The 26,167-nt window shown below is 30.9% G+C and overlaps 1 protein-coding gene across 2 annotated transcripts; it reads right to left on the bottom strand.

The window, feature by feature from the left end:
- Positions 1-6,549: 6,549 nt before the first annotated feature.
- On the bottom strand, positions 6,550-25,087 carry LOC132742976 (extracellular tyrosine-protein kinase PKDCC-like). Of its 2 annotated transcripts, none has more exons than XM_060731480.1 (2): positions 24,753-25,087; positions 6,550-8,041 (listed from the first exon to the last, which is right to left on the bottom strand). In XM_060731480.1, exon 2 carries the CDS (start codon positions 8,021-8,023, stop codon positions 6,740-6,742), a length of 1,284 nt encoding a protein of 427 aa, XP_060587463.1. In that variant the 5' UTR covers positions 8,024-8,041; positions 24,753-25,087; the 3' UTR covers positions 6,550-6,739. The 2 variants fall into 2 exon arrangements, with proteins under 2 accessions (XP_060587463.1, XP_060587462.1); XM_060731479.1 differs by lacking the exon at positions 24,753-25,087 and adding an exon at positions 15,368-15,510.
- Between the last annotated feature and the right edge of the window lie 1,080 nt (positions 25,088-26,167).

The following is a 26,167-nucleotide window of genomic DNA, read 5'->3' as shown; positions in this document are numbered from 1 at the left end:
ATTACGTTTGCAAATCATGGTCATGCAACTACATAGTTTGGTAAAGAAGCAGACGTGTGTTTAAGTTGAGTCTATTATGTTTTCTGTGTTCAGAGGTAGACATTCTTACTACCAGGGCACCTTTCCCCTTTTTGATACTAACTAGAATTAAAATTCATTTCCCTTAAACACAACGAGAAATCAATACAAATTCAAGGGCAGATAACTAAAAAAAAACGAGGTCGGTGACTCCCAATCATGTTTCGTTTCAAATGTTTCTATAATCATGCGAGGTTTCAAGAAAGTGTGTTATATAGTTATCATTCTGCCATATGTAACTCTAGCATTTAAAATCCAATAAATTAAATGTTTTGTAATCTTAAACATAAAAATGAATTTAAAATTTAGGAAAAAAACTAAATATTAAATATAAATATTCAAATGAAAATAAATTTAATCAAAAGGAAAGTATCATTTTCATCGGAAATATACACTATCGTGTTCATGTGTGAGATATTTACTTCAATTATAAAGTATATGAGTATAATTACTAAGGTCAGCGGTATTATATATAATGTTTTATATCTCCAATAATGTAGCAAAATCATTTAACTGTCACTCCTTGTGACCAAGATAAAATAATACTGCAAATGTCACCTCTATGCCACCGTAGTGATGACAAATTCGATCCGTGCCAAATGTTCTCCTGCACTGCAAGTTATTAATTAATTAGTTATTAATTGTGCAGGTAAACTCGGGTAACGCGGGTTAGAGCGTATTGCCAGAAAACGTTGTTTCGAATTTATTTTGTTGGTTATTTTAATTTGTTTCCAACGTGAATCTTCATTTTCTCTTTAAGAAACATAATTATTGTCATATTGTTTGATTCTTTATACATTTATGTTCTTGGGAGGTTCAATTACATTAATCAGTTGTACACAAAGAAAAGATTTGCAAATTAGAACGCATTCGAAAATGTATGTTGATGTACGTTGATTATAAAGATGATTTTATCAAGAGTAATCGACACCACTATATGCCAGATTGTAAACAGACAATGAAAGGAATAGCTTATTTGAGATATTAATTTGTTTTATTGAAAAAAAACGTTTTTATTTTTAAATTTTTTTTTATAACTTGGCCCTATATAAATTTCTTGTTAACAAGTGAATGTACTGTACTGTATGTAAGCTGCTAGAAGACAATCAGATTACAATATGATTAATCAGATAAGGAGATTTCGCGAGACAGACATGTGACAGATATAGAGGGCAAACATCGTCTTGAGTAATTTCCTGTAAAGAAAAATCGATTCCTCTTTACGAATAACACAAATGTAATGTCATTTATAGCAGAAATAAAACTTACTTTTGGAAAGTGTGTAAAGTTGGCAGCATAGCGGTATGAAATTGGCGTCCTAGCTGCGTGAAGTTGGTGACATAAGTTTGTCAAAGAAATAATTACAAAGACATACCTTGTCATTTAAAAGTTACATTGAATAGAAGAAAAAATCACATTCAGAAAGTTTTTTTATTTCAACATTTTTTGGTGAAATTGGCGACCAACCGGCCTTAAAGTTTACAGTTGTAGAAATGCTTTAAAAAACAACGAAAATGGCACATAATGAAGTTCCTTAGACAATTCTTGTTATTTAAAAGATACATAAACAGAAAAAAGCCAATTTGAGAGAACTTTCTGATTTTATCAATTTTTTTTATTTTCATTTTTTGTTGAAGCGGCAGTTGAAATACTATAAAAAAAAATTTAAAAAAAAAAAACAAACAATGAAAACGGCACTTTATGAAGTTTATAAGACAATTCTTGTTTTTTTTAAAGATATATAAATAGAATACATACACTTTGAGAGAACTTTTTGATTTTATCCGTTTTATGAAGTTGGCGGCCCAGCTGCCTAAAATTTTACAATTGTAGAAATGTTATAAAAACAATAAAAACGGCACTTAACCAATTTTAATTTTAAGCAATTCAAATAGCAAGAATTGTCTAATAACTTCATTTAGTGCCGTTTTTATTGTTGTTTTTATAACATTTTTTTAAACAAAATTTGATATCAAAATTAATATCGCTGGGCCGCTAGGCTGCCAAATTCACGCCGCTGGACCGCTAGGCTGCCAACTTTACGCCGCTAGGCTACTGGGCCTTTAACTACACGCCGTTAGGGGGCGCCAACTAAACACATCTGAAAACACATTTTTATTTCGACTTTTCAGTGATTATAGCATATTTGACAGATATATACATGTGCAAATTATAAACAATATTTTTATTCATTTACATAACAAGATGAACATAGTTGAAAAGGTGCACAAATGCATTCAATACAGTATTTATGATATTTGTTAACATGTGATTAAGGCATTCAACATTTCACATAGTGATTAAGTTTACAACTTTTTCAATAGTCTGATTCATTCATCACAAGATCATTATATCATATTCAAAGTGCACATGTCCTCGTGAATTGTTCTATAATCGAACCTCTGTAATAATGTGGTGCGGGGTTTAAAGACAAAGGACTTTGAAGGTTTTGTTTTTCATAGTATTTGAAGATTGTTTTTCATAGTACATTTGTATTTAAAGAGATAATTTTCTCTGTTGTATAATACTTCTCCGTAAACGTGTTATGACTAGTTATCTCCGGGATTCATCTTACAATTCTTTACCTTAGAAGATAAGCACAAAATTCATTTTTTTCTGTTTGCTGTAGGTTTTCTAGCCAAATTACAAAAACAAATTACAATACCTAAATATACATTAACCTGAGACAAAATTAAAAGGAGGTAGCCCTGAAAAGTAGGTAATACTGAAAAGGGCTGTTATGCCAACAAAGGGCCTGCCTTTCTTTCTCCGTGCTTTGGGCTAAAACTAACGCACCCTAACACATTTTCCTTGTCGTCCCTGCCTACTTTGCATGGCCATTTCCCTCGGCATCAGAGAGGATACAAGTACTCGGTTTTCTTTTTTGCCGTCCAAAAATCATTCTGTCGATGCCCTGTGTCTTCTCTGTGACGTGCAAGCTCCGAGGGGACCGCAGAAATTAATGAAAAACAAAACCTTCCTTGCTTGTATAGCTAAAGTTTAATTGGTGCTGTAATTCTAAATCCTATCTGTTAAGGCCTTTAGAGTGATTTAGATTAAATGGTAAATGAGTGTGGCTTGGTAGTTTTGCATATTTTATATTGTATTGTATATATTGATATATGTGGAAAAATATTTTCAGTACATAATTTACATATTCTTCGATGTTTGAAAATTGTTTTAGTAGCATAACTATATACAAGATAAAATATCACTCAAGTGTGGTAACAACCTTAATTACAACATACATGATCTTTAACTAGACAAGTTAAACAAGTATCCTATTCATTTTTTTAGCATTATAAATTTCATTTCTAAATGGAAAGAACAATCCTTTACATCTTTTTTAGTATTTGGGATTCAAACCTTTTTCCTATGTCTTTTTATCTAATTGATCATCAATTATAAAATATCTTATCTGATTTGTTTCTTCTTTTTCAGCCACCAGTCATCATATGTAATTATTACGATCAAAAGAAAAAGAGAAAAAGACATTTGTTTGTATATGTATTTTGAAATGGTAAGTGTTTTACCAAATTTAACAAATAGTTGGCCCGTTTTCTACGTTTCTAAATGTCTCATATTTTCCTCTTCACGACGCGATTTACGCCCCCCCCCCCCCTTTCATGGGCCATGTCACTGAAAGCTATAAAACTTTGATTTTATATATATAACATCCTCATGAATCAATCTAGGTAGGATTCATTTTTAGCTCGACTTTTTTAAGGGGGGGGGGGGGGGGCTTCCCGTCCACAAACTTTAACCTTGATCATTGTATTTTGAATACTTGGCCACATCAATCATTGGGACAAGTCACAAGACATTCAAGAAGACCAGGCTAAATTTGCCCTTTATTGGATTTTAACTGATATTTTCAATATTTGACTGTTACTTGGTAATGAATCATTGGATTATCTTTATACTTAAAGCTACATTAAATAAATATTTTAAAAATATTTTGTCGTCGGCCTAAAAATCAAGCATTCTACAGTTTTATTAACATGTTTAACAGTATTGTTGTAAATCTCATCAAATATTGTTCATAAATTAGGATTTTAAACGGAAAACCCCACGGTAACACTAAACCTTTATTATTTCTAATATACATAAATGACATAGCTGTCATAGGTAATGATATAAAAATTGATTTATACGCAGATGATTCTACTCTTTATGAGTCCGGAGAAAATATATCAAAAGTAGAAATAAAACTTCAAGATCATTTAAATAGCATTGACAAATGGTGCAAAACAAATAATATGGCCTTAAATCCAGATAAATCAAAATGTATGGTAATAGGAACAAGACAAAAAGTAAATATTATGAGAAAATTAATTCTTAAGATAAATGAAATAGCTCTTGAAAATGTAACTGATCAATAAGTCTTGGGTATTTGCATAGATAACAACTTAAAATGGCACTTGCAAATTGACAATGTTTGTAAAAAAAACTTAACGGAAAAATTGCCTTATTGAAAAAAATATCGTATTTTTTGCACTTTGATATGAAATTATTGTTTTACAATGCATATATATTGCCCATTATGGACTATTGTTGTATTATATGGGGTAAAGGAAACACAAACTACATAAATAATGTTTGTAAGTTACAAAAACGAATTGCTAAAATCATTTTACAGCAACCTCAAAAATCTCCATCAATAAATCTATTCGAAACTCTTAATTGGTTACCGTTCCTTGACAGATGTAAATACCACACGGCGGTGCTTGTTTTTAAAACTTTAAATAACATGGCACCGACTTATATGACAGAACTGATGACTTTATCCGACAACAAAATATATAACTTAAGATGTAGGTCACGAAAAGATATTGTATTATGGACAAGACCTAAAACAAATTATATTAAAGACACATTTTCTTATTATGGCATGAACATTTGGAACAATATACCTTTAAATATTCGTAATGTTAATAACCTTAAATGTTTTAAAGAAAAATACAAAGCATATCTTGATGTTCATATGAGTGAATGAATGAGTGAATGAATGAATGAATAAATATATGAACGAACGAACGAATGATGCAATATACGTATATGTTTAAACAAATTGTTGAGTGTCTGTCGAAAGTATATGAGTTGTATTATTGTAAAAATTACATATTATACATTCATTTTTCTACCTATGCATATCCTGTTGTTGTTGTTGTTGTTTTCTTTTTCAAAAGAAAGCCACATTGGAAATAAGATATATATGATTGTTATTGTATGTTCTTAATGTGTAACCATCTTTAAATAAAGATATTATTATTATTATTATTATTATTATTATTATTATTATTATTATTAAAGTTCGTATACGAATTTTAACATGCAAATGAAGCCTATTGAGTTCGTGTATGCGCTACTTCACAGTTTAATAGTTCCTATCCGGAACACAGCAAATATGATATTTTCTTGTGCAAACACACTTTTACCGTTTTAGCTTCACGGTGCACTAAGCCTGGGGTTCAGAAAAAAGTAATCATCTCGTAAATAGATTAAATTTGTATGAAAACATCCGTTACAATGCGGGAAATATACCGTTAAATTAGGACTACTACTTATAGTAATGTTTGTTGATTCATTATTCATGTACGGATGATCCGAAGGCGGAGTTTCTCATGCAATAATAAATTGTACTTCCCATTTCGCCACAATGAGGTTACCCTTTTTTATGCCTTTAAAACTCATTTTAGTTGTCTGGAAACTAAGATAATACCTGGTATCGATAGGAAACCCAATTTAATAATGAAATGTCGCTACTTAGATTTTTATGAAATTTATTAAATGTAGCTTTAAACAAACCAATCTTTTGAACAAAAGCTTCTAATGGGTTGAACTGACCTTGAGTTTGAAATGACCTTGACTGTCAGGGTCAAATAATTGAATTTTTGTTGAATTGTCATAGTTATTTATGTACGGATTTGAATCAAACTGAGACAAAACAAGACTTGCTACCAAGCAAACATAATGAATAATTGTGATGTTACCTTGACCTTTAATTGACCTTGACCGCAAAGGTCATTTTAATATAATTCTCTTGTTTTCCCTGGAACTGGCTACCACTTTGTTATTTATAAATGGATAAACTTCATATCTAGAAACACCGTCTTTTAGTTCAGGACCTTTATGTATATCAAATTCTAATTGATTCGTGTATGACCTTGACCCTGAAGTCAAATTATTGAACCTTTACTGATTATTGTTTTAATTGGCTGTCACTTGGTAATTATTCAATGGATTATCTTCGTACTTGGATAAAACAACCCTTTGGACGAGACCTTTTAAAAGATTGAACTGACATTGACTTTGAGCTTCACATGGCCTTGACCATCAACGTCAGATGTTGAATTTTGCTTATATCTTCTTAACTTTGTCATTTATTTTAGAAATGATTCTTACTCAGATAAAACTTTAAGTGTGACTACAAAGAACTATTAAAATAAAAAAGTAAAGGTAAACTTATTTTTTTCTTTAATATTCTTTTAAAGATTTTTTTATTTGTTTGCTTTAAGAAAAAGCAAATGCAAAAAGTCTAGTGGTTCTTGTTAAATTTTACGGTTATATACTAGATAAGCCACCGGGGTATAGTAGGCTCATTCCATTACTGTATTTGTAGACGGTGATAAGTATAGGGGGTTCCTGGAGATTGCCGAATTTACTGCAAAATGTCCCGTAATTTTAGAAGCTTTTGTGCAATACCTGCTCCCGTTACTCTATAACTATCAATATCAGCAAGTAGAAATCCCATTTCTTGTGAAATAAGTTTTGGAAATATTGTAGGATATAACAATTTCTTGAAAAACAGCTGGTTCATGAACTTCATGTTTTGTTTTGCATTGAACCCAGCACACAACCCTCTTTGGCATGTTAAATTGAATCCACAGCCGTTTGATTTACCACTTTTTGCTAATTCAGCTTGAGTATCGGCGCTCACATAAATACTGCATACAGGTTCTAAATTATCTACATCGTCCAAATCAATCATTTTCAAACTGTTATTGTAAAGAAGGAAATGCTCTTCCTTAAAATCCCTGATTCTCAATGACCCAAGGGGTGAATATTCGAGGTAGTTAAGAAAATCAGCAAGTTCTTGTCCTAGTCTTAATCTATTCTGCCACGTTAATGTTTGTAAATTATAAACCATAACACGTTCACCAAGTTCAAAAACGCTTGCAATTCCTCGTTCTGTTAGATCTGTTGTTTCACTGTCTTCGTTTCGCACACAATATCCTAACAGTTTAGCAAATCCAGGATGCGATATCTGTTCAAGTAATAAAATTTCTTTCATAAGTTTCATTGTTGGGAAAACAAAGCATCTCGATCTTAATTCTTCTTTTTTTTCGTGTCCTTCATTTATCTTATTTACACATGCTTTTACTTCGCTTTGATGTCTTGTTACCATCTTAACTGCAACCGGAATTCCATTAAATTCACCTTCAAACGTCTGTTTCGAGACCCCGTGCCCTATCTTGTTTTTTAACTTTATTTCGTGAATATTCGAACAGTTAATCATATAAATTGGACGTTTAATGTAATATGATGTGTCTTCATTATTTACCGTACTTCGTGTTTTTCTAATGTTACTTTGATCTTTGCGGTTGATAAGAGACAGGATTTCATTGAGACTGTTTTCCCTTGATATGTCAAAGTCAGCCCTTGATATGAACTGCTTTAAAGATTGAAACACTTCTTTCTTTTTTTGTTCGATATACCTATAATCTTGAACTATTTCAAACAACTTTTCTGTTCCATTACCATATAGCTGCATTATTTTCCTGGAAGTAGGATCGTTATAACTTTTGTATGATGTTTCGTCAAAGGCCATTTTCTTTTTCCCGCAGGTATTTTCTAGCATTCTGTACATTAGGCATGCGTAAATAATAAGTGGAAACACGATGTAGTACTTGTGAAAACGGTTATATATTGCGTAACTCCGCATGTCACATAAGTTCGAAATCTGAAAAAGAAAATAATTGTCATCTATGCTTAGAACCATTACTGAACATAGACCTTTAAAATGTTGGTTTAACGAGAAAAATGTTATTAAGCTATCATTACACAAAGGAAATAGGCCGTCTTCTTAATAAATGTAACACTAAATTATACTTTGTATCAGCTAAGTTTATTAGTGCGCTATTCCATTGGTACGTTATCCGGATGAGCGGTTTTGTATTTTCTGATCGCAAGATCAGTAAATACATAGCTAACATCCACGGTCTAACACAAAATTTCCTCACAGACCTAACAACGCAAAGTAGTTCTCACTCAAAACTGCTTAAAAACCAGCAATTTAAAAGAAAGAATAATTTTTAATGTAGGCATTAAACGAATTACAGTGCATTTAAAGTTTACATTAGTCAATAGAAATATGAGGTTACAATCACAAATTTCGCGGATGAATATCTTTTTTACCCAATGAAAAATGTTCGACTATTTCCGTAAAGCTTAATCAATGAAAATGCTATTTTTAGCTATGTCGATTACCGAATACTCCAGAGCGTAGTACACAAATAAATCTGACTGTCGAGTAATGGAATATATACATGTCGGACTGTTTTGGCGAGAAGATTTTCGCTAAATTATTTTCATCAGTGTTTAACAACAGGTTTATCGTGAACAAAATACCTCGAAATTAATAAGGATTACAAATACGAAATGAAAATTCTCAATTTTAGAATTACAATATATTTGTTTTTATTCACGCTACATACGTATTACTTCACTGTGGTGCAGAGGTAGCGCGCTCGTTTAGGGTGTGAGAGGCCTAAGGTTAAAATCCTTGTCGAGGCAACATTTTTTTTTTTGAAGTGTCTTTTTTAAGGAAGTAGCCACGATATGCAAGGATAAAGTGTGGCTGTAATAAAAAATGAAAAATGATTTTTGATGCAACTCTAGATATGCAAAATTCCATATGTATCAATCACAAACTGTTAAACGCAGTCGCTGCGTAAGATGAATAATAGTATATAAAAATAAACTTATACAGGAAAGATCAGAAAATACCACAGAGCATGCAGCCCTTTGATTTATGGAAGTGGACAATCACCGAGTAGGTCTCGTATCGAAAGCATGCATCGAAATAAATTGATAGCTTTATTGATTTCGAAAGAAAATACTGAAAAGCTCATTGAAATAATGCGGCAGAGCAGAACCCACAACTGTATGATGCACAAAGATGATAAAAAACCATCTGTTTTCGGTTGCAAAAGAGATGGAAATCAAAAACATAACTGGTATATAATGTTTGTTCCTTTTTTTCTACCTTTATTCTTTGATGATACAAAATTATTTTCGTATAAGGGTGAAATTATGCCATATTCTACAAATAATTATTCTCTGATTGCTTTACTATGATCACATGTATATAGAATAATACGTGCCTATGGAATAATACTCGACGCGGATCACGGATCGCGTACCAATGGAATAGCGGCCTTAAGTATAAATTCATAAGGATAAAGTAATAAGGATTAGTTAATAATGGTTTTATTAGTTTTATCACGCTTAATTTTGAAAATAAATTGTATCTTAACAGATATTTAATGCTTGTAAAAAAATCAACATTGTATGAGCATAGTTATAAGTTATGAGTTATAGTTATAAGAAATACTGCGCACAAAAGCCATGAATTTATACTCGCCATCAAACCTCGTTTAGGAGCTACATGTATATAGGAATCGCTTTGGCCATTTGTGGCTTTTGCTTTTAGCCATTTTTTTGAAATCAGTATATGTATTAATTTTAAATTCTAATATATAGAAGGTTACAAGAATACTTAAGTTAAGTTTCATAACTTTCTATTGCATTTTGACAAAGTAATGTACATTTTTTGTATTTGATATTTACATGCTGTACTTCAATATCTCTGAAATTTTGTATATAACGTCTCAAGGGCAAACAATGAAGGCCATGGTTTAAAGTCTGTATTGCATTTTGACAAAAACTTATGTGCATTAAGCCCCTTTTTTCTTAAATTCATATTAATCCAATAACAGGTAATCAATAACTTGAGATGAAGGGCCAAATTTCACTACTGTTAAATGCTTCTTGATAAATAATTAATTTTCTTCAATCCGCGTTTTGCTGCGTATAACTCGCTAGCAAACACTGGAGTGTACACTGTCCGGTTGAACGTTAAAAGTATAAATTATACGATGCAAATGTAAATGAGTTAATTATTTATATAGATATAGTCCTGCTAGTAGACTACCATCTATGTTTATTAGATGGTAGAGTCTACTAGCAGGACTATATCAAGAAGGGGGTTGATTTTCTTGAGTTAACTATTCCAAGTATTATTTTAATATTCACATTTCGTTACTATGTTAGTCTAAAATGCTTAAACTAATATACTTTTATTCAATTTTGCTACATGTAGATTCTTATTTGATAACTCGTTGTTTTCGTTTAGGCCTAAAATAAGATTTAATTTGTTTCCCCTTCCCTACCTACCCAACAAATTTGCCCCTACCCAACAGATTTGTTCAGATTCTTAGGAGATGATTTTTTTTCTTTCATAGTATAATAGGTGTATACAATCTAATCTGATATTTTAGACAGCTGGCATAGCTAATAAATTGTTGAATATGTCAATTGTGAAAATGTGCATTAGTATGTACATATAATATTGCACTTACTAAATTTGTTTTAATAGTTCATTATACATATATGCAGGTTATTTATTATTATGCACATACACAGGCCTCGACATTAGCGGTGGTCCGTTGGTCCGAGACCACCTGATTTTGGCAAGGACCACGTAATTTTAAAAGCCACTGGTCCGTCGGACCACTTGAATGTTCGGGTTCGTGCAAGGCTCTTTTTGGAGAATGATAATTTGTGTCAAGAACATGTTATATACATTTTGTTAAAATCATTTGTCCGATGAACATGTATATGGTTTATCAATCTCTGATTAGTTAAAGTTCCTTAAGTCATCTATAACTTTCATTTTAAGTCGATAAAATTTTGTTTTTTGCACGTTAAATTAGTGTTATGATTTAGGTACAAAATTCATTCAAATGATGCAAGAAATTATGCATCGTTGGATTAATTATGATACTAGTCATGTATAGGATATCGGATAAAATTAAATTTCAGATATTTGAATAATGTCAGCAAATGAAAAGAACTGGACAAATACATCTAATAATTATTTGCTACTTATCTTTATTTTTAACTGTTTAACGATAAGAGATCTATTTCTTCCAGAGTTAAAATTACTTTAAAAGTTTAGAAATATTCAATGTCAAAAAATATATGTCAACGAGATAAAAATTCTGAATTCTTAATAAATCAGTGAGAAAGTAAGCTAAACTATAGTTATATAATATGAAATTAGGCAAAGCCTATGAACGGGGAAGTCGTTAAAAAATCCTTTCATTCTTTCCGTTGTAAAGGTGTCATTCGGTATTACATGCACCGCTTCCGTTTTCACTCGGAACACTCGACGATTATTATTAATCCGAAAAGTTGAGATTTGTTCCGTTATCGGAATACCCCGCCTATTATCATTGAGTTACATTGTAAATGGCGACGCCCGACTAGAACTGACACTGAAAATTTCTTTGATAGGTATAGAATTCTATATATTTTTTAATTGTTTTTTATTTGATTTTCTTTTAAATATACACGTGTAGTCTATAGCCGGGCAAGCCAAAGCCCGGACCCGCTTCGCGGGCCCGGTCTTTGACTTCCCCGTATTACGTTGTTATTATTTTTTATCCTTTAGATATTTCGATATTTCCTTGTCTTCAAAGACAAAAATAAGGTTATTTATCAGTTTTCTTAAAATGTTAATATATAGAAGATACAAGTAATTATCATGATAATAAGACAGCAATGAATATCCGAATAATAGACAGAGTTGAGGGAGAAATCATTTCAATATAAAAATTTACACAAATAAAAGCCTTGTTCTGTATTTTTGAATGAGATTAAAAAACCAAAATGTTCCAAATAACATTACGATAGAATACCTACTGACTTGCTCTCCTTAATTTCTGATTAGATTAATATATACAGTATGTCTGAAAACACCTGTTTTCTTTAAAGGTATCAATAAAAAATCTTTGTCATCAATTTTTTTAAGCATATTTTTTTTCTAAATCTGCAGGAAATTATATAATAATAATAATTGACCACCTTACTTCTGGAAGGACCACCTAAATTTCAAATCTAGTGGTCCGGCTTACCACTTTCTAAAAAAGTTAGTGTCGAGGCCTGCATATACAAAAAAAATATATATTTTTTTAATTTTACCTACCTACCCAACCCTGATTTTAATTGGTCGAGAAGGGGAAACAAACATAATTTTATTTTTGGCCTTATTTTGGCCTTCTGTCGTAATATTGAAATTCAATGTTGAAGAACGTACCTCATATTCTAATGTTGGCATGTAGTATTTTAATGTTGGCATGTATGTATGCAGTCTGATTTTATATGTAAGAAAGTCATCAATTTGGATTAGATGAGATATAAATCAATCAATCAATGAAATGACAGTTGAATTTACCTACATTTTGGAATAAACCTAAACCAGTAACATATCTATATATCAAATATAAAAAGAAAACAAAAAAATGCAAAGATTATCATTCAAAACAAATGGTATCTTCAATTTCTGACGATTTAACTACTGTACTATGTTTTTTCGTGCACAAACGACGTGTTTTACAGCACATTATGTAAGCATAAAAAACAAACAAAACAAACACTTTGAATTCATGCAAATAAGACATTCCATAAACAAATGTCGACAGTTCTTTAATGCAAATCATTACATCAATTAGCTGTACAATTGACCAAGAAGGTCTCTTTTATGGGAAAGTAAAATTAATGTCAAAAACCCTAATTGACCGTTTTGTCTGCCCGTGAAAGTAAAGCCATGTCATATTAAACCACATGATAGGCCACCGTGGTAACGCTAATATTTAGCGAGTTTTGTCAAAATATATACACGGCAGTGCGAAAATCTTTTTTACGAAGTCACAAAAAGTCTGCATTATTTCTCCGATGGGCATTTACATGTTCATCGAAATGTACATCGTTTAATTTTCAGTGAATTAAGTTGTTTAAACTATAATTGAAAAACCCGTATTTGACGCTTACATATAGTTCCTCGATAGTTTGTCACTTCATGCTAACTTCTCTGAGAATTTTATGTTTAGATGTGTCCAACAAAATGACAAACATTATAAGAAATAACAAAAAAGAACGCTAGATACAAAATGACAAACATTATAAGAAAGAACAAAAAGAACGCTAGATACAAGAAGACAAACATTATAAGAAATAACAAAAAGAACGCTAGATACAAAATGACAAACATTATAAGAAAGAACAAAAAGAACGCTAGATACAAAATGACAAACATTATAAGAAATAACAAAAAGAACGCTAGATACAAAATGACAAACATTATAGGAAATAACAAAAAGAACGCTAGATACAAAATGACAAACATTATAAGAAATAACAAAAAGAACGCTAGATACAAAATGACAAACATTATAAGAAAGAACAAAAAGAACGCTAGATACAAAATGACAAACATTATAGGAAATAACAAAAAGAACGCTAGATACAAAATGACAAACATTATAAGAAATAACAAAAAGAACGCTAGATACAAAATGACAAACATTATAAGAAATAACAAAAAGAACGCTAGATACAAAATGACAAACATTATAAGAAATAACAAAAAGAACGCTAGATACAAAATGACAAACATTATAGGAAATAACAAAAAGAACGCTAGATACAAAATGACAAACATTATAAGAAAGAACAAAAATGAAAGCATAATTTGCTCAAAAGTTGACTTCTGTATTACTAAATTGATTTTAATTTAAACTATTTTGAAAAGATTTTTATATGCAATCAATGTTTAATATTTCTTTAATAACTTTGTTTTAAATTATTGACACTGAATGTAATTTGTATGCACAATGCTTATACAGTGACAAATTGTTAACATTTATTTGGTACATACATTGTACTTGAAAACCTTGCAAAATATACTAAAGTTTTAGTTGACTTTAATTCTTACTTTACAAATATATATCATTTCATATTTATAAAAAAAAATCTTATTGTGAACTTCAAGATAAAAAAATATATGGACCGGTTCGTTCCTAGGGAAGAGATCAAAAGGAATAAGCTTTAAACGTGTAAAAACTGAAAGGACACCTATTGTTAAAACGGAACATGTCATATATCATTTCTTCTTTTCCCTTGGCTTGAAAAGATTGAGGATATATACGTCACAAAAGGTCAAAATCTCATCCTTTTTATATAAATCTGATGAAATCTGGTATAAAATCATACGATGGTCATGTTAAATAAATTAAAATTTAACATCTTTAAATCAGTTTTCTTCTTTTCAAATCCACTCACATAAGTAAATGAATTTATCATCTTTATTGGCTAAAGACTTATACAATTAGATACTCGCGTATACTATAGAAGAGACTTAAATACCGTGACGTAGTTTCTTTGCTTTTCAGTGCAGATGGCTCATTTAATACTGATAAAATGGGGTAAATGTGGGATGCAGGGGCAACACGAACTCTGAACTGAGTTTAATGGCAGTTTTTTCATTATGAAAAAAATGAGTGAATAAAAAAAATAAACCAGTACCAAACTGAAATTGCGCCATTTTATACCATTTTTATTTTTACACCCCCACCCTTCCGGATGAGATATCAGCACGCGACTTGTCGTATAAGGGGGTGTAAGACAGGTTTTTCTAGCATCGGGGTAAATGGTAGAAAATCCTTTCTGATATTGAAACTCTACACATTATAAATGGACACAATATATAAAATGTTTACTTGGCCGGTAATAGGGAATTCAGCTCCCCATACGTGGTTTGCACATTCGTCTTTTCATGTTAGACATATTCAGAAAGAATTTCATATATTTAAATAAATTTCTGCGATAAAAATATTTTACTTAGAAATCAGCATAGTTTTAATAAAGGTTAAATATCAAAAATTAAATATCATGTTCAATTCTCTATGAAATGATTCGAAATGAGCTAAGAAATGAGATACTCGTCACGAATACATCAGAAACATTACACATTCATTTGCAGTAAAAATATTAAATTTGAAGAAAGCACACTCTTTTACGTGATATAAAAACCCTAAAAGATAAAATTTAGGAATGTACTATGACATAATCATTTATAATGTTTAATGAACGCAGTTACTTGCATGCATATAAAAACTACAATATTTAATGCAAGAAAACAGGAAATTATTTTGGCAGCAGTTACCTTCCATACATATACAGAATGTCTCATTTCGTTCTCCTTGTCCTTACAATAAATAAGTGTCTGTCTTATTTTAAATGATTTTACCTATTCCTAACAACTTCAATGTACATGTATATCCAAATAGAAAATATATACTGAAAATATCCATTGTCTTTGCAAGCATGTATATATACCAGAAGTCTTTTTGCCTACCCCTTCCACTTTCATGTAGAAGTGTACATTCAATTTTCTTTAAATGAAAAGTTATGCCGCCAATCGATTAACTCAACGCCGTTTTCTCTTATTGCTCTATCACATTGGTGTTAGCAAGCACATGTTCTTATTTATTGGTTGACACTTTCAAATTGCTGGCAGTTGTTACTATTCTCTTTTGGGATTCAATGCTTATTAATAATAGATAGAATTTCAGCACTACTTTCTTGGAAAGTGTTGTATTTTATGAATAATCTAATTGTTAGTCTCGGTTAAAATTCTTCTCGGATAGAAAATGAAATATTCATAGAACTGTCAGCTAGTTCATTCTTTACTATTTTAACATTCGTTTCAAAACAAAATTGTTTGATATGTAAGCTATAAAAACGATTGCCTCAAACATGCCAGCGGAATCGCAATGAATATACAGTATATATAAATAATTGACATGTCTATTGAACTAAAAGTAATAAGCTGTTATTTAAAAATTTTTTTATTGAAATTGCAGTTTTCTTATTCAGGTTTCTAAATGTACGCCAAAGAGCTCTTGGGCGATTTCTAACGTGGTTTCGTTAAACATTGTAATGTCGTTGGAGCAAAACAATAATCTAACGATATATCTAACATACCATGAAGCGTATTCTAGAATAGATCAGTATTGTTGGCATAAATGTGTTTGGTCTGATAATGACTCATTACAGTGTCGCGCATAAGAGTCAGTTCTCCAGTTGAAGGGTCAATGGCAAACCTCACGGTCTTTTGTGCAAAGCTTTAGTAAGATGGTTTGACTTTGAAATAAATAAAAAAAAATTTATAGTCAAACCATTTTATTAAAGCTATGCATAAATATGTTGTTTTAATGACATGTAGTGGTAGCCTAAATGTTAAGTTCATTCTTGAATGACAAAATTAATGTGATAGTCATTCATTGATATATTTTGTAATAACTGGTACTTTAAAACAATATGTGATGAGTAAGAACTAGTTATAGCCTAAAAATCAAAGTCTCACTAGGAAACACTAAGATTTACTTTTGATGGTCATATCAGGTTATCAATTCTATCATTCATGAATTGATTTTGAAATAACTAGACATACTTAAATTGTTAACTAATCTAAAGGAGTTCCGGAAACGAGCTTTCTTCTCAATTTTCTTAGACTTTTAAATTTCAGTCTCTAGTTTAACCATGTTTCCTCCCACAAATTATTTTACATTGATTTTAAAGTCTCATTAACCTTTTCCCTTATATAAGCGTGTTTCGACGGCTTTTTGCCCCCCCCCCTTTTTGAGGCCTCAAACAGTGAAAAAAATGCCCTATTTAGGTCCCAAACACTGTTTTTCGTTTGAGAAATGTTGTTCAAAAAAGTGACCACTTTTTCGGCGCCGTCCCCCATCCAAATATTACATCAGGGGGTTGCCAGAAGGGGGATGTGCCCCCTTCTGTTGGGGGGGGGGTTGAAGGGGGCGGAGTCCCCCTCATCGCCAAGAAAATTTTGGACATGTGACAGGCTAAAAATTGCCTCAGGTCGATCTTCGGGTAACTAGTAAACGACGCTGAAAAGCCTTTTACTCTATCTCAATTCATTGAGAAGTTGCAGCACTTTGAAATCAGTTTTGAAGGAAAAAAACAATGCAAAATAGTGATTTTTGGCAATTTTGAGACGTCCCCCGTTGCCATGGTAACAGGAAATTTACCATTGAGCATGTTTCCTCCCACAAATTATTTTACATTGATTTTAAAGTTTCATTAATGGGTTATAAATTTTGTCAAGAATCACAAGACCACTAATAATTTTGAGTTCGAATCAGTATAAGAATCAGTGTATGTTTTGTACATCATGGTGTCTCTATCTTTGCTAATGAATTTAATAATGGAATTGTACAGGATTATGGGTAAACATTATCTTTGATTATATTGGTTAAAAAGATAATATTTATATATTACATTTATCATTCTTTACAATTATATATCACTTTCAAAAGTAAAACATGTTATCATAGAAATATAACAAACAACACATGACCGTAGAGAAACATGCATGCATGGAAAAATCAAAGCACAGAAGGCGCTGAATTTGTTTGGGTCTCAGAATGTCAGAAATGTGAAGGTTGTGAGATTATATACCAATTTGTTTTTGTATAGTGCCACCAATGCTTTCCAGTGTTTTAACTGTAGTAAATTAGCTATAAGACTAATTGCAACACTGATAGTCAATTCGATGTTAATTTGACTTAAAACATTTTTAAAAAATGAGTTGCCTCAACTGGTATTTGAACTCCAGACCTCTCGATTCATAAGCGAGCGAGCAAACCCCTCGGCCACGGTGAAGTTATATATATTAACGGCCTGAAGAAAACCATATTATTCTAAATTAGGGCTTGTCACTCTTATTATTTCGACGCTAAACCTGTTGTTTAACACAGATGTAAATAATCATGGAGCATACTGTAAGCATGTATATCTAAAAAGAATGAAACAATATAAGAAATCTTCGACCATTCTACTTTGCTTGAAAATTAATGCGCCTGTCATTTGATAATCTTTACGCATTGGTCTCCCCTGAATTTTTCGGCGTTAGTGTACATATAAAGGGAAGTAACCGCTTCAAAAAAGTGGACTACTTTAGGTATTTGCAATTAACAGCATTAGGCTCTGAAATTTCGCTACCATTATTTGTTTGGTCTGACGACCAAAACAAATAAAAACTGATTTGACTCGTGAAAAGTTTGGTAGAAGTGTAGAGTCAACGTACCAGTGCTTTACCACTTTTTCACAAAATCACATAAAAACTCTTTCAGAACAAAAAGTTTGCTTGGAAATTTATTTTGTTACAAAGCTGGCCCTTTCATACTCACAATAAGCTTAAGCGTTTTATTTACACAGATCAGGATACAATTTACCACAGAGTTGTATATAGGTATAAAACCACTATATTTTTCAGGCAATCAAACCAATGCTTGACCAGGTGGTTTTGTTTCTATCAGAACTTTTATTTTTTAAAACAGATATGACTTTTTATGTTCAACAATTCTATTTCAAAAATATTTTGAAACATTTATGTTTTAGTGTGTATAGATGTAAATATGAGAGCAAATACGAGCTACGCCTCGGATAACAGTATTTTCCTCGGGATGATATTTTTACTGTTACCCACAAACCCATGTGTTATTAATATAATATCATTCAACTGGGACGTTTTAGTACCATGACATAGTAAATCACATAAAATTATGAAAATCGTAATTTAAGTTACTTTTGCATGTACCAATCTCATCAATGTTTATTGATTTTGTGAAGTGACAAATAGTGTGACGTGCATTAACATGTGTTATGAGGAAACGGATGATAAAAAGTGTGTTATTTCACTACTCACTACCCATCTTTATTTTTCACCATTTCGAAAAATCATTTATGTATGTATATGACTTAAATATTTTCTGTTTGGCATCACTGTCAAATCGGATAAAGTAAACTGAAAATTATAAACGCATTATCACGTGTTCTGACTTTTTTTCTGAATGATAATTAACCTCGTTTTCATATGTTATATAATTTACTTAGTTTTTATATGAACTATTTCAACAACAATTAAGTTGACATCATTATTTGCTAATTCAGATCTAAAATTGAAGAGAACAAAAATTATTCTAAAGTATGTAAATGAAACGATTCCCGATGTGGTCCATGTGATCATATTAAAGAAGACATGAATTGTACGTTAAAAATGTACTGTATGTATTAATCAATGAATTTTATATTGGACAAACAGGGGATAAACTCAGAAATAGAATAACTGTTCATAAACAGCAAATTAGAGACCCATCGGTACGGACAAATTCATTTTAGGTATAAACCACCTAATGCATTACCTTCACTTTGGACAGTATTCAACAGTAGAACAACTGTCAAGTTCTGCATTGAAACTGAGGGGGCGAGGCGTGTTCAAACCCCTTGAGGAGACAACTTTTTTATTCCTTCTTTTCTTCTTTGAACATTATTTATGTGTATCTAAGATCACTCTTGGAAGGAAAAAAGTGTTTCATTTTATAATTATTATCGGTATTTTTTGGCTGAATTGTGCCAAATTTATTTTCAAATATGGTACCTGATATTAACAAAGTCAAATAAAATAAAAACTAAACGGTAAAAGTATTTTGTATTTGGCAAGATCACTCAAAATACTTTAAAAAAATTTAGGCAAACTTTGAAAACACACCATCTTTTTGGTTAATTTTAAGGATATTTTGAATTGCATAAGATAAGTATTATGCAAAAAATTGTTTACAAAACATTCGGAAAAATCTACAATAGTACTTAATCTGAATATAACATGGCCTGTGCGTAGGAATAAATTGGTAAGGTATCTGTAATGAGCGCATTTTTGCGCGGAGCTTCTCAATTGCTGCATTGCAGCAACATTTGGACTTGTACATTATTTAGAGTTTCTCATTTCTGAAAAAGAGCCTTTCTAATAGGCAAGTTTTTTAAAGAAAAATCTCCATAACTCGAAAACCATCAGGTAAACTTTGTTTAAATTTTGCATACAGGTGTCCTTTAAGGTAAATAACTGAACTATATATTGTCAATTTTATAGTTCCTTAAAGTGTCCATTAGGGGGCTCATACCTAAAGCACACATTTTGATATTTGTTGTAACAGTACCCCTAAATTTTCCATATTTCCGTTTATAAATTCTGTAACACTGATGAATCAGCTAGGTTATCAAGAGCTTTATTGGAGAGGTCATCAGACGTCTCCACAGTGTTCAGACTGATTGCTGACGGCATCCATTTTTGCGTGAACGAATCTCATTTAAACCACTAGGAGCAGAAAGAAAATAACATCAAAGTGAACAAATCGGTACAAAGAAAAATCGGAAAATATTATTTACGTTACTTAACACTATACGTGAATGGTAAATTCCGTTTTAATCTTTTAAACTGTATAAATCGATTACCGTATAATTTTCTGAATAGCGTTTTACTATATTTCATGTCCCGATAATAGTAATAGTGAACATTATAGCTATCATGCATTATTATATGACCGAGTGAAACCGTGAACCGAAAATTTGCTGCTCCTTTAACTTTTGAACCTGTATGACTAAATAAGGCAAAGGAGGTTTTTGGCGCAGACGGCACAAATATTTTGTTTGATTTTCTTCAAATATTGTGGTAGGAGGCATTCAGTTTTATATACTGTTTATTCAAATCAAATTATATAAACATTTTTTTATGTAAATCTGGGATTTAAAGTTGTTTGATTAACATACTTTATGCCCGTTTTGGAAAATCTGTGTTGCAGAGGAAATGTTTCCATATACATGTACCTACCAAAACATTAACCGGAAATTTGATTATTGAATTTTACAAGAAACTTTCATTTTGATGCTACTTTTAATATATATCATTTATTTTAAATTTAGTTTGATAACATAACATAAATTGTTTCCTTTGTAGAAAAAGTATCCCTGATGCGCCAAGAAACTGTCAATTTCTCCGGCATATAATCTTTCAAAACATTTTTAAAAAATGAAGTGTAAAAACAACTTTTATTATGATACTATAATTTATTCCATATATAATTTTTTTTTTTTTAAATGTGCCTTTTATGCAAAAATATCTCCAAATATTTTCGAATAAAAAAAATCTTCCGCAGCTGTAAAAAGACCTCTCGCATGCTTCTTTTTAAAGAAGCAAACTTGTTTTGTTGATGTGTTTAAACCAAACTAAACAAAAATTGATGACGACATCTTTTACGGTGCGTACACGTGTGTACACAAATAGGCTCGTGTGCAATACTTAAACAACACGGTCTTTTGCAAATGTCGTCACTGGGTTCATTTTCATGAGCAAAACCAAAAACAACAAAAACACCAAAACGAGATTTTAACGAAAATTTTGTTCAGCGCTATGAAAATCGCAGATTGGATCCGGAGACTGAAACTTTGTATATCTGTTGGAGGTGATACTTTCAGGGAACAAAATGAAATTAAAGTAAAACCTATGAAGAATCAAATTTTACGTGCTGATGTGCATTCATATTTCAACCCTCCTCTTATACTGATAAAACTTGTTCCTTTGTATCCTTTTTTATCTCACTAAAATGTTCATGCGCGAAATGCTACTTTTGTTTCTAAGGAAATATCGTTTTGTAAAATGTCGACATTGTGGGTTCGATTCCTGGGCTGGCCAACTAAAATTACTAATCAGTATCTTGCACTATTCTCAAAAATCTATACTTATACTTATCTAGGACTTATACTCTTCTGGAGGACTCGTCCATATGGGCAACTGACGGCAAGTATATATAAATAAACTCAAAAACTCACAAAACACACTCTGTTAAATGCTGTCTGTAAATCTAACTTGACTATATATATATACAAATTAAAGTCATATCTTTAAATGCACATTATGCCTCATTTTTATGTTTAAAAATGGTTTTTGGAGCATGTAAGATGTTCATCATTATTAAGCCTCTTAATAACAAGGAACAACTGATATATTTTTGTTAGCTATGAATGAAAAACAGATCTTGTCAAAATCTTAAACTGATATCATAATGTTAATATCTGCACATAAAATAGTGCCAACGTTAATACCGTTTTTCTATGTTTTGACTGTGCCACCTAGCTTCTGACCCAAAATGACCCATATTCTAACAAGACAATTAAATCATTTGAACAACTTTGCTAACAAATTTGCAGGATATTTGTGCCTAAGATATTGCCTCTAGTGTGTTATCTAGGTTTTTTCATTACCTAGTTTTTGAAATAAATGTGAACATTAAGAGTTTTAACTGACTAAATAAGGACTGACGAGACGACTGGCGAGTACTAAAAGCTTACCCTGGACTAGCTCAGGTGAGCTAAGATGCTATTAAAGTAGCAAATACAAACAAAATAGTATTTTGACTTCCATACAAAATATTAAAACACTGTAAATGTATTAAATGCCGAAAAGCAAATGAGATAAAATATGGTCCAGATAATTGGTCAATGAGTAACTTTTTAAAGTTTAACATGACAACTTTGAGAAATAATCAAAGTGCTGCAGCACTGAATGCGACGGACATGCAACCGGAGAGACATTCAGGCTTTTTTTTAATAAAACAAAACACAAAATATATAACAGAGAAAATTTGTTCCATACAAGTTCGAGATTTGTAGAGCAATATATTTTGTGTCCCAAACTGTTATAATTCAGATTTTCTACTTTCAAGCATTAAATACAGAATGAAATTTATGCCTAAAAACTCTGGTCAAACTTGTAAATCAGTGTCCTTATCGATTTAGAAATGATATGTAAATAGAAGAAAAAACTGACAACGAAATATTTCTAAAATAAAACCATGCAAATAAACTTCAAGCATAATACATTATACATGTGAGAATGCTATTTAGAATTGCTTCGTGTTATCATAGTGGGCATATAGACAATAATTAAAATATAAGTCATTTGTATTGCATGTAATCCGCTGGTTTATTACATGTATAATGTGTACTAATCGCCTGTCCATAAATCAGCATAAGTGAAGCAGAATCTATTTTTAGAATAGCGAAGGTTAACTCATATCGTGACCTAGAAATTTATTTGTAAACAAACCACAAGAATCGGAAGTAGAACTGATATTATAACTTCCTTCAATAAAGATAACCATGAAAGACTACATGGTGGTAAAGTGTTGAAAAGCTCTCTTGTTACATGCATTTTCAAACATAGATATTTATACTAACCATTGTACTGTATCTAATTTATTAATAACTGCTGAATATTCAGCTAAACCCGCGGTATGAGTCACGAAAATAGTTCTTCTTTTATTAATGCGCGAGTTATTCTAGACTCACGAAAAACTTTTGATTTGTTAATAATAATGTTTTGTATAATGTAGAAATATTTATTTCCTACTAATAATTTCTTGGAACTCAGAGCTTACACCTTTATTATAGTATAATTTGCTGTCCTACTTTTTCGACAGCGGTAAATCGTTTCGGTAGTAATTTGCATATTGCGCAATAATACTACGGGACTACAAAGTTTTTATCAATCATATACGTTCATATTTTAACTTGGATAACTTAATTTGAAATTGAAAAGGCTAAATATGGAAGAAATTAAGATATCCCGACAAAGTATGGGAGTTTTAAAGGATCAAATTCATGTACTATTTCTTGGGCTGTTAATCGGTTGAGGACACCTTGCGCGATTGTAGCCGACGAAATCCCATGTGTAGATGACTTAGCTCTGAACGCGCCTGAGGGCGCGTCCGTCGCAAAAATGAAAGCATTCCATTGGCACAAGGGACCTTTAAGGCTGAGTTTGTCACACATTAAAGCATACAATGTCTTTATCCTTCAAGCAAAACAACAAAAAGCAAATAAAATAACATCACGATTGATTTATAATTATGGCTGCTATGTAATAATAATAATAATAATAATAATAATAATAATAATAATAATAATAATAATAATAATAATAATAATAATAATAATATCTTTATTTAAAGAAGGTAACACATGAAGATATACCATCGTAGAAAACAAATAACATATCTTAATTTTAAATGTGGCCTTCTAAACAATATATAGAAACACAAAACATCATAAAACAATAACAACAGTTAACTATTTCATTAAGATTTTGTCCTATGACAAACGCTCCTTTTAGATATCAAATATCATTTATACAATTTTCATTTAAAAATATTTTAACAAAATATACATGCATAATAATTATTATAACATAATGACATATTGACAGAGTTATGAAGATATTTATTTGATCTGCAAGATAATGTTGTTTATACATGTACTTATTTTTTAAAGATGTCAGAGAATTAGAAGAATGTATATTAGATGGTATTCTATTCCATTTATTTGCACCATTGTAACAAAAAGTCTTTTTACTATAGTTTGTGCGGTGTGTAGGTATACTATGTCATTATGTGATGTTGATCATTTAATGCAAATAATGCAGTGATAAATATTTCATTATTCATTTTTTTTAATTCAAATAAGATGGTGCATTAAAAAAATTACGCACGAGTGTATACAATAACATTCACATACACACAAAAATTTCCAATTGCAATGGTAAAAAAGTGAACTGACATAGACGAATAAATGTATAAACGATTCTGCTGTTAGTTTGCATAAAAATATTTTCATTGCAAATGAAGAATACTTACATTTCGATGAAATTTTACCAATAATGTATTCGTCAGACTAGAGTTTAAAACATGTTAAATGTCTTCAGTAACAAGTATGTTCCAGAGAAATACACATTTATTATTTCCAGTTATTTAATATTTAATCAATATTTGTATTTATTTTAATTATTATCGTTTGCTTCGAAACCGATACGAAACAAACTTAACGTCAGTCTTTTATGCCACAAAAAGCAAATAAATAAAAGAAGCAAATTTTGTGCTAGTTGCTGAATAGTTTTTCCAATACATGTGATTCTGTTGCTCGGTTCTATTGCTGATACACTTACTATAACATTTTTCAACTGAACTCACATTAAAATAACAACAGAGTTAAGATTTGTCAAATAAATTCTAAAAAAGCAATTTTACTTTCTTCGTTAATGAAAACTTTTTAATGAATGTAAAACGCCTTTTAAACGTAGACTTACATTGTATATTGTTCACATAGGCATCACACAATATTGATTACACGTATTTGATCGTTTAATGGTGTATAATTTTAGGGAATCAGTAAAGAGAAACCAGATGGCAGAGTACGAGTCCGCACGGGTTTATTCTTGCATCAATATTTATTTCTTTTCTGTCTTAATGCCTCCACATTCATGATGAAAATTTCAAAATGTATTTAAAGTGAAGTGAACAATAATATTAATTTCAACGGTGCTTACAATCCACGTACATTACCAAAAAGAGGTAAAAATACGCAAAAATAGTCCTTACTGCGTTAGTAACGCAGTAGATAAATGATTAATGCTACAGTATCAGTCATTAATCGCACATAACATGGAATTATTTCTTGGTTCTTGAATCTTTTCACTTTTTTAAAATCATTTTTCTCAAGTTAATTTTCTTCTGGAAGGTTGAATGCAAAAGTGAGCTTTTGTGGTAAAATGGTGTTTGCAGTCTGTTGTCGCCAGGGAACATTCTAGATTTTGATAAAAATTCACATGAATGATCCATAGCTATGTGACCCTCTACATTAAGCTATGTAACACCGCACTTGCGTTACGCACTTTGGGGTCCAATTTCGACCCCAAAGTGCGTTAAACAGGTACATATGTATTTTTTAACATCAGCCAAACGACCGCACTTTGGGGTTATAGAAAATTAATGTTCATAATGTTTTAAATAATATATTGTAGTCAAAGCGAATGGTAAACAAAAATCAAGGTATTAAAAAGACGCAAAACATGTGCCCTGGATTATAGTAGAATCAATAGTGATTTAAATGGTCTTGATTAGTAAGTGAAAAACTTTCACCAAATAAATCACCTAATAAAGAAATTTGTATCAATTATTAAGCTTAAACTATTTTTTTTCTCAAATTTTCCATTTATTTCAAAAGAATGTACACCTTTCATTAACTCCATTGTTTTTAGCTAAATGGATTATTT

This window comes from Ruditapes philippinarum, unplaced genomic scaffold, assembly GCF_026571515.1.
Source record: "Ruditapes philippinarum isolate M1 unplaced genomic scaffold, ASM2657151v2 ctg845_1_1_1_1, whole genome shotgun sequence".
Classification (NCBI taxonomy): Eukaryota; Metazoa; Mollusca; class Bivalvia; order Venerida; family Veneridae; genus Ruditapes; species Ruditapes philippinarum.
The sequence above is the reverse complement of the archived record's forward strand: the minus strand, read 5'-3'. Positions and strand labels throughout refer to the sequence as shown.

What these genes read in the sequence shown, in the direction of transcription:
- LOC132742976 (XM_060731479.1), bottom strand. Translation starts at nt 15,394, where the DNA reads ATGAGACATTCTGTATATGTATGGAAG. An exon ending in ATTCTGTATATGTATGGAAG is followed by an intron (nt 8,042 to 15,367) that starts GTAACTGCTGCC and finishes TTTCTTTTTCAG; the next exon opens with ATTTCGAACTTATGTGACAT.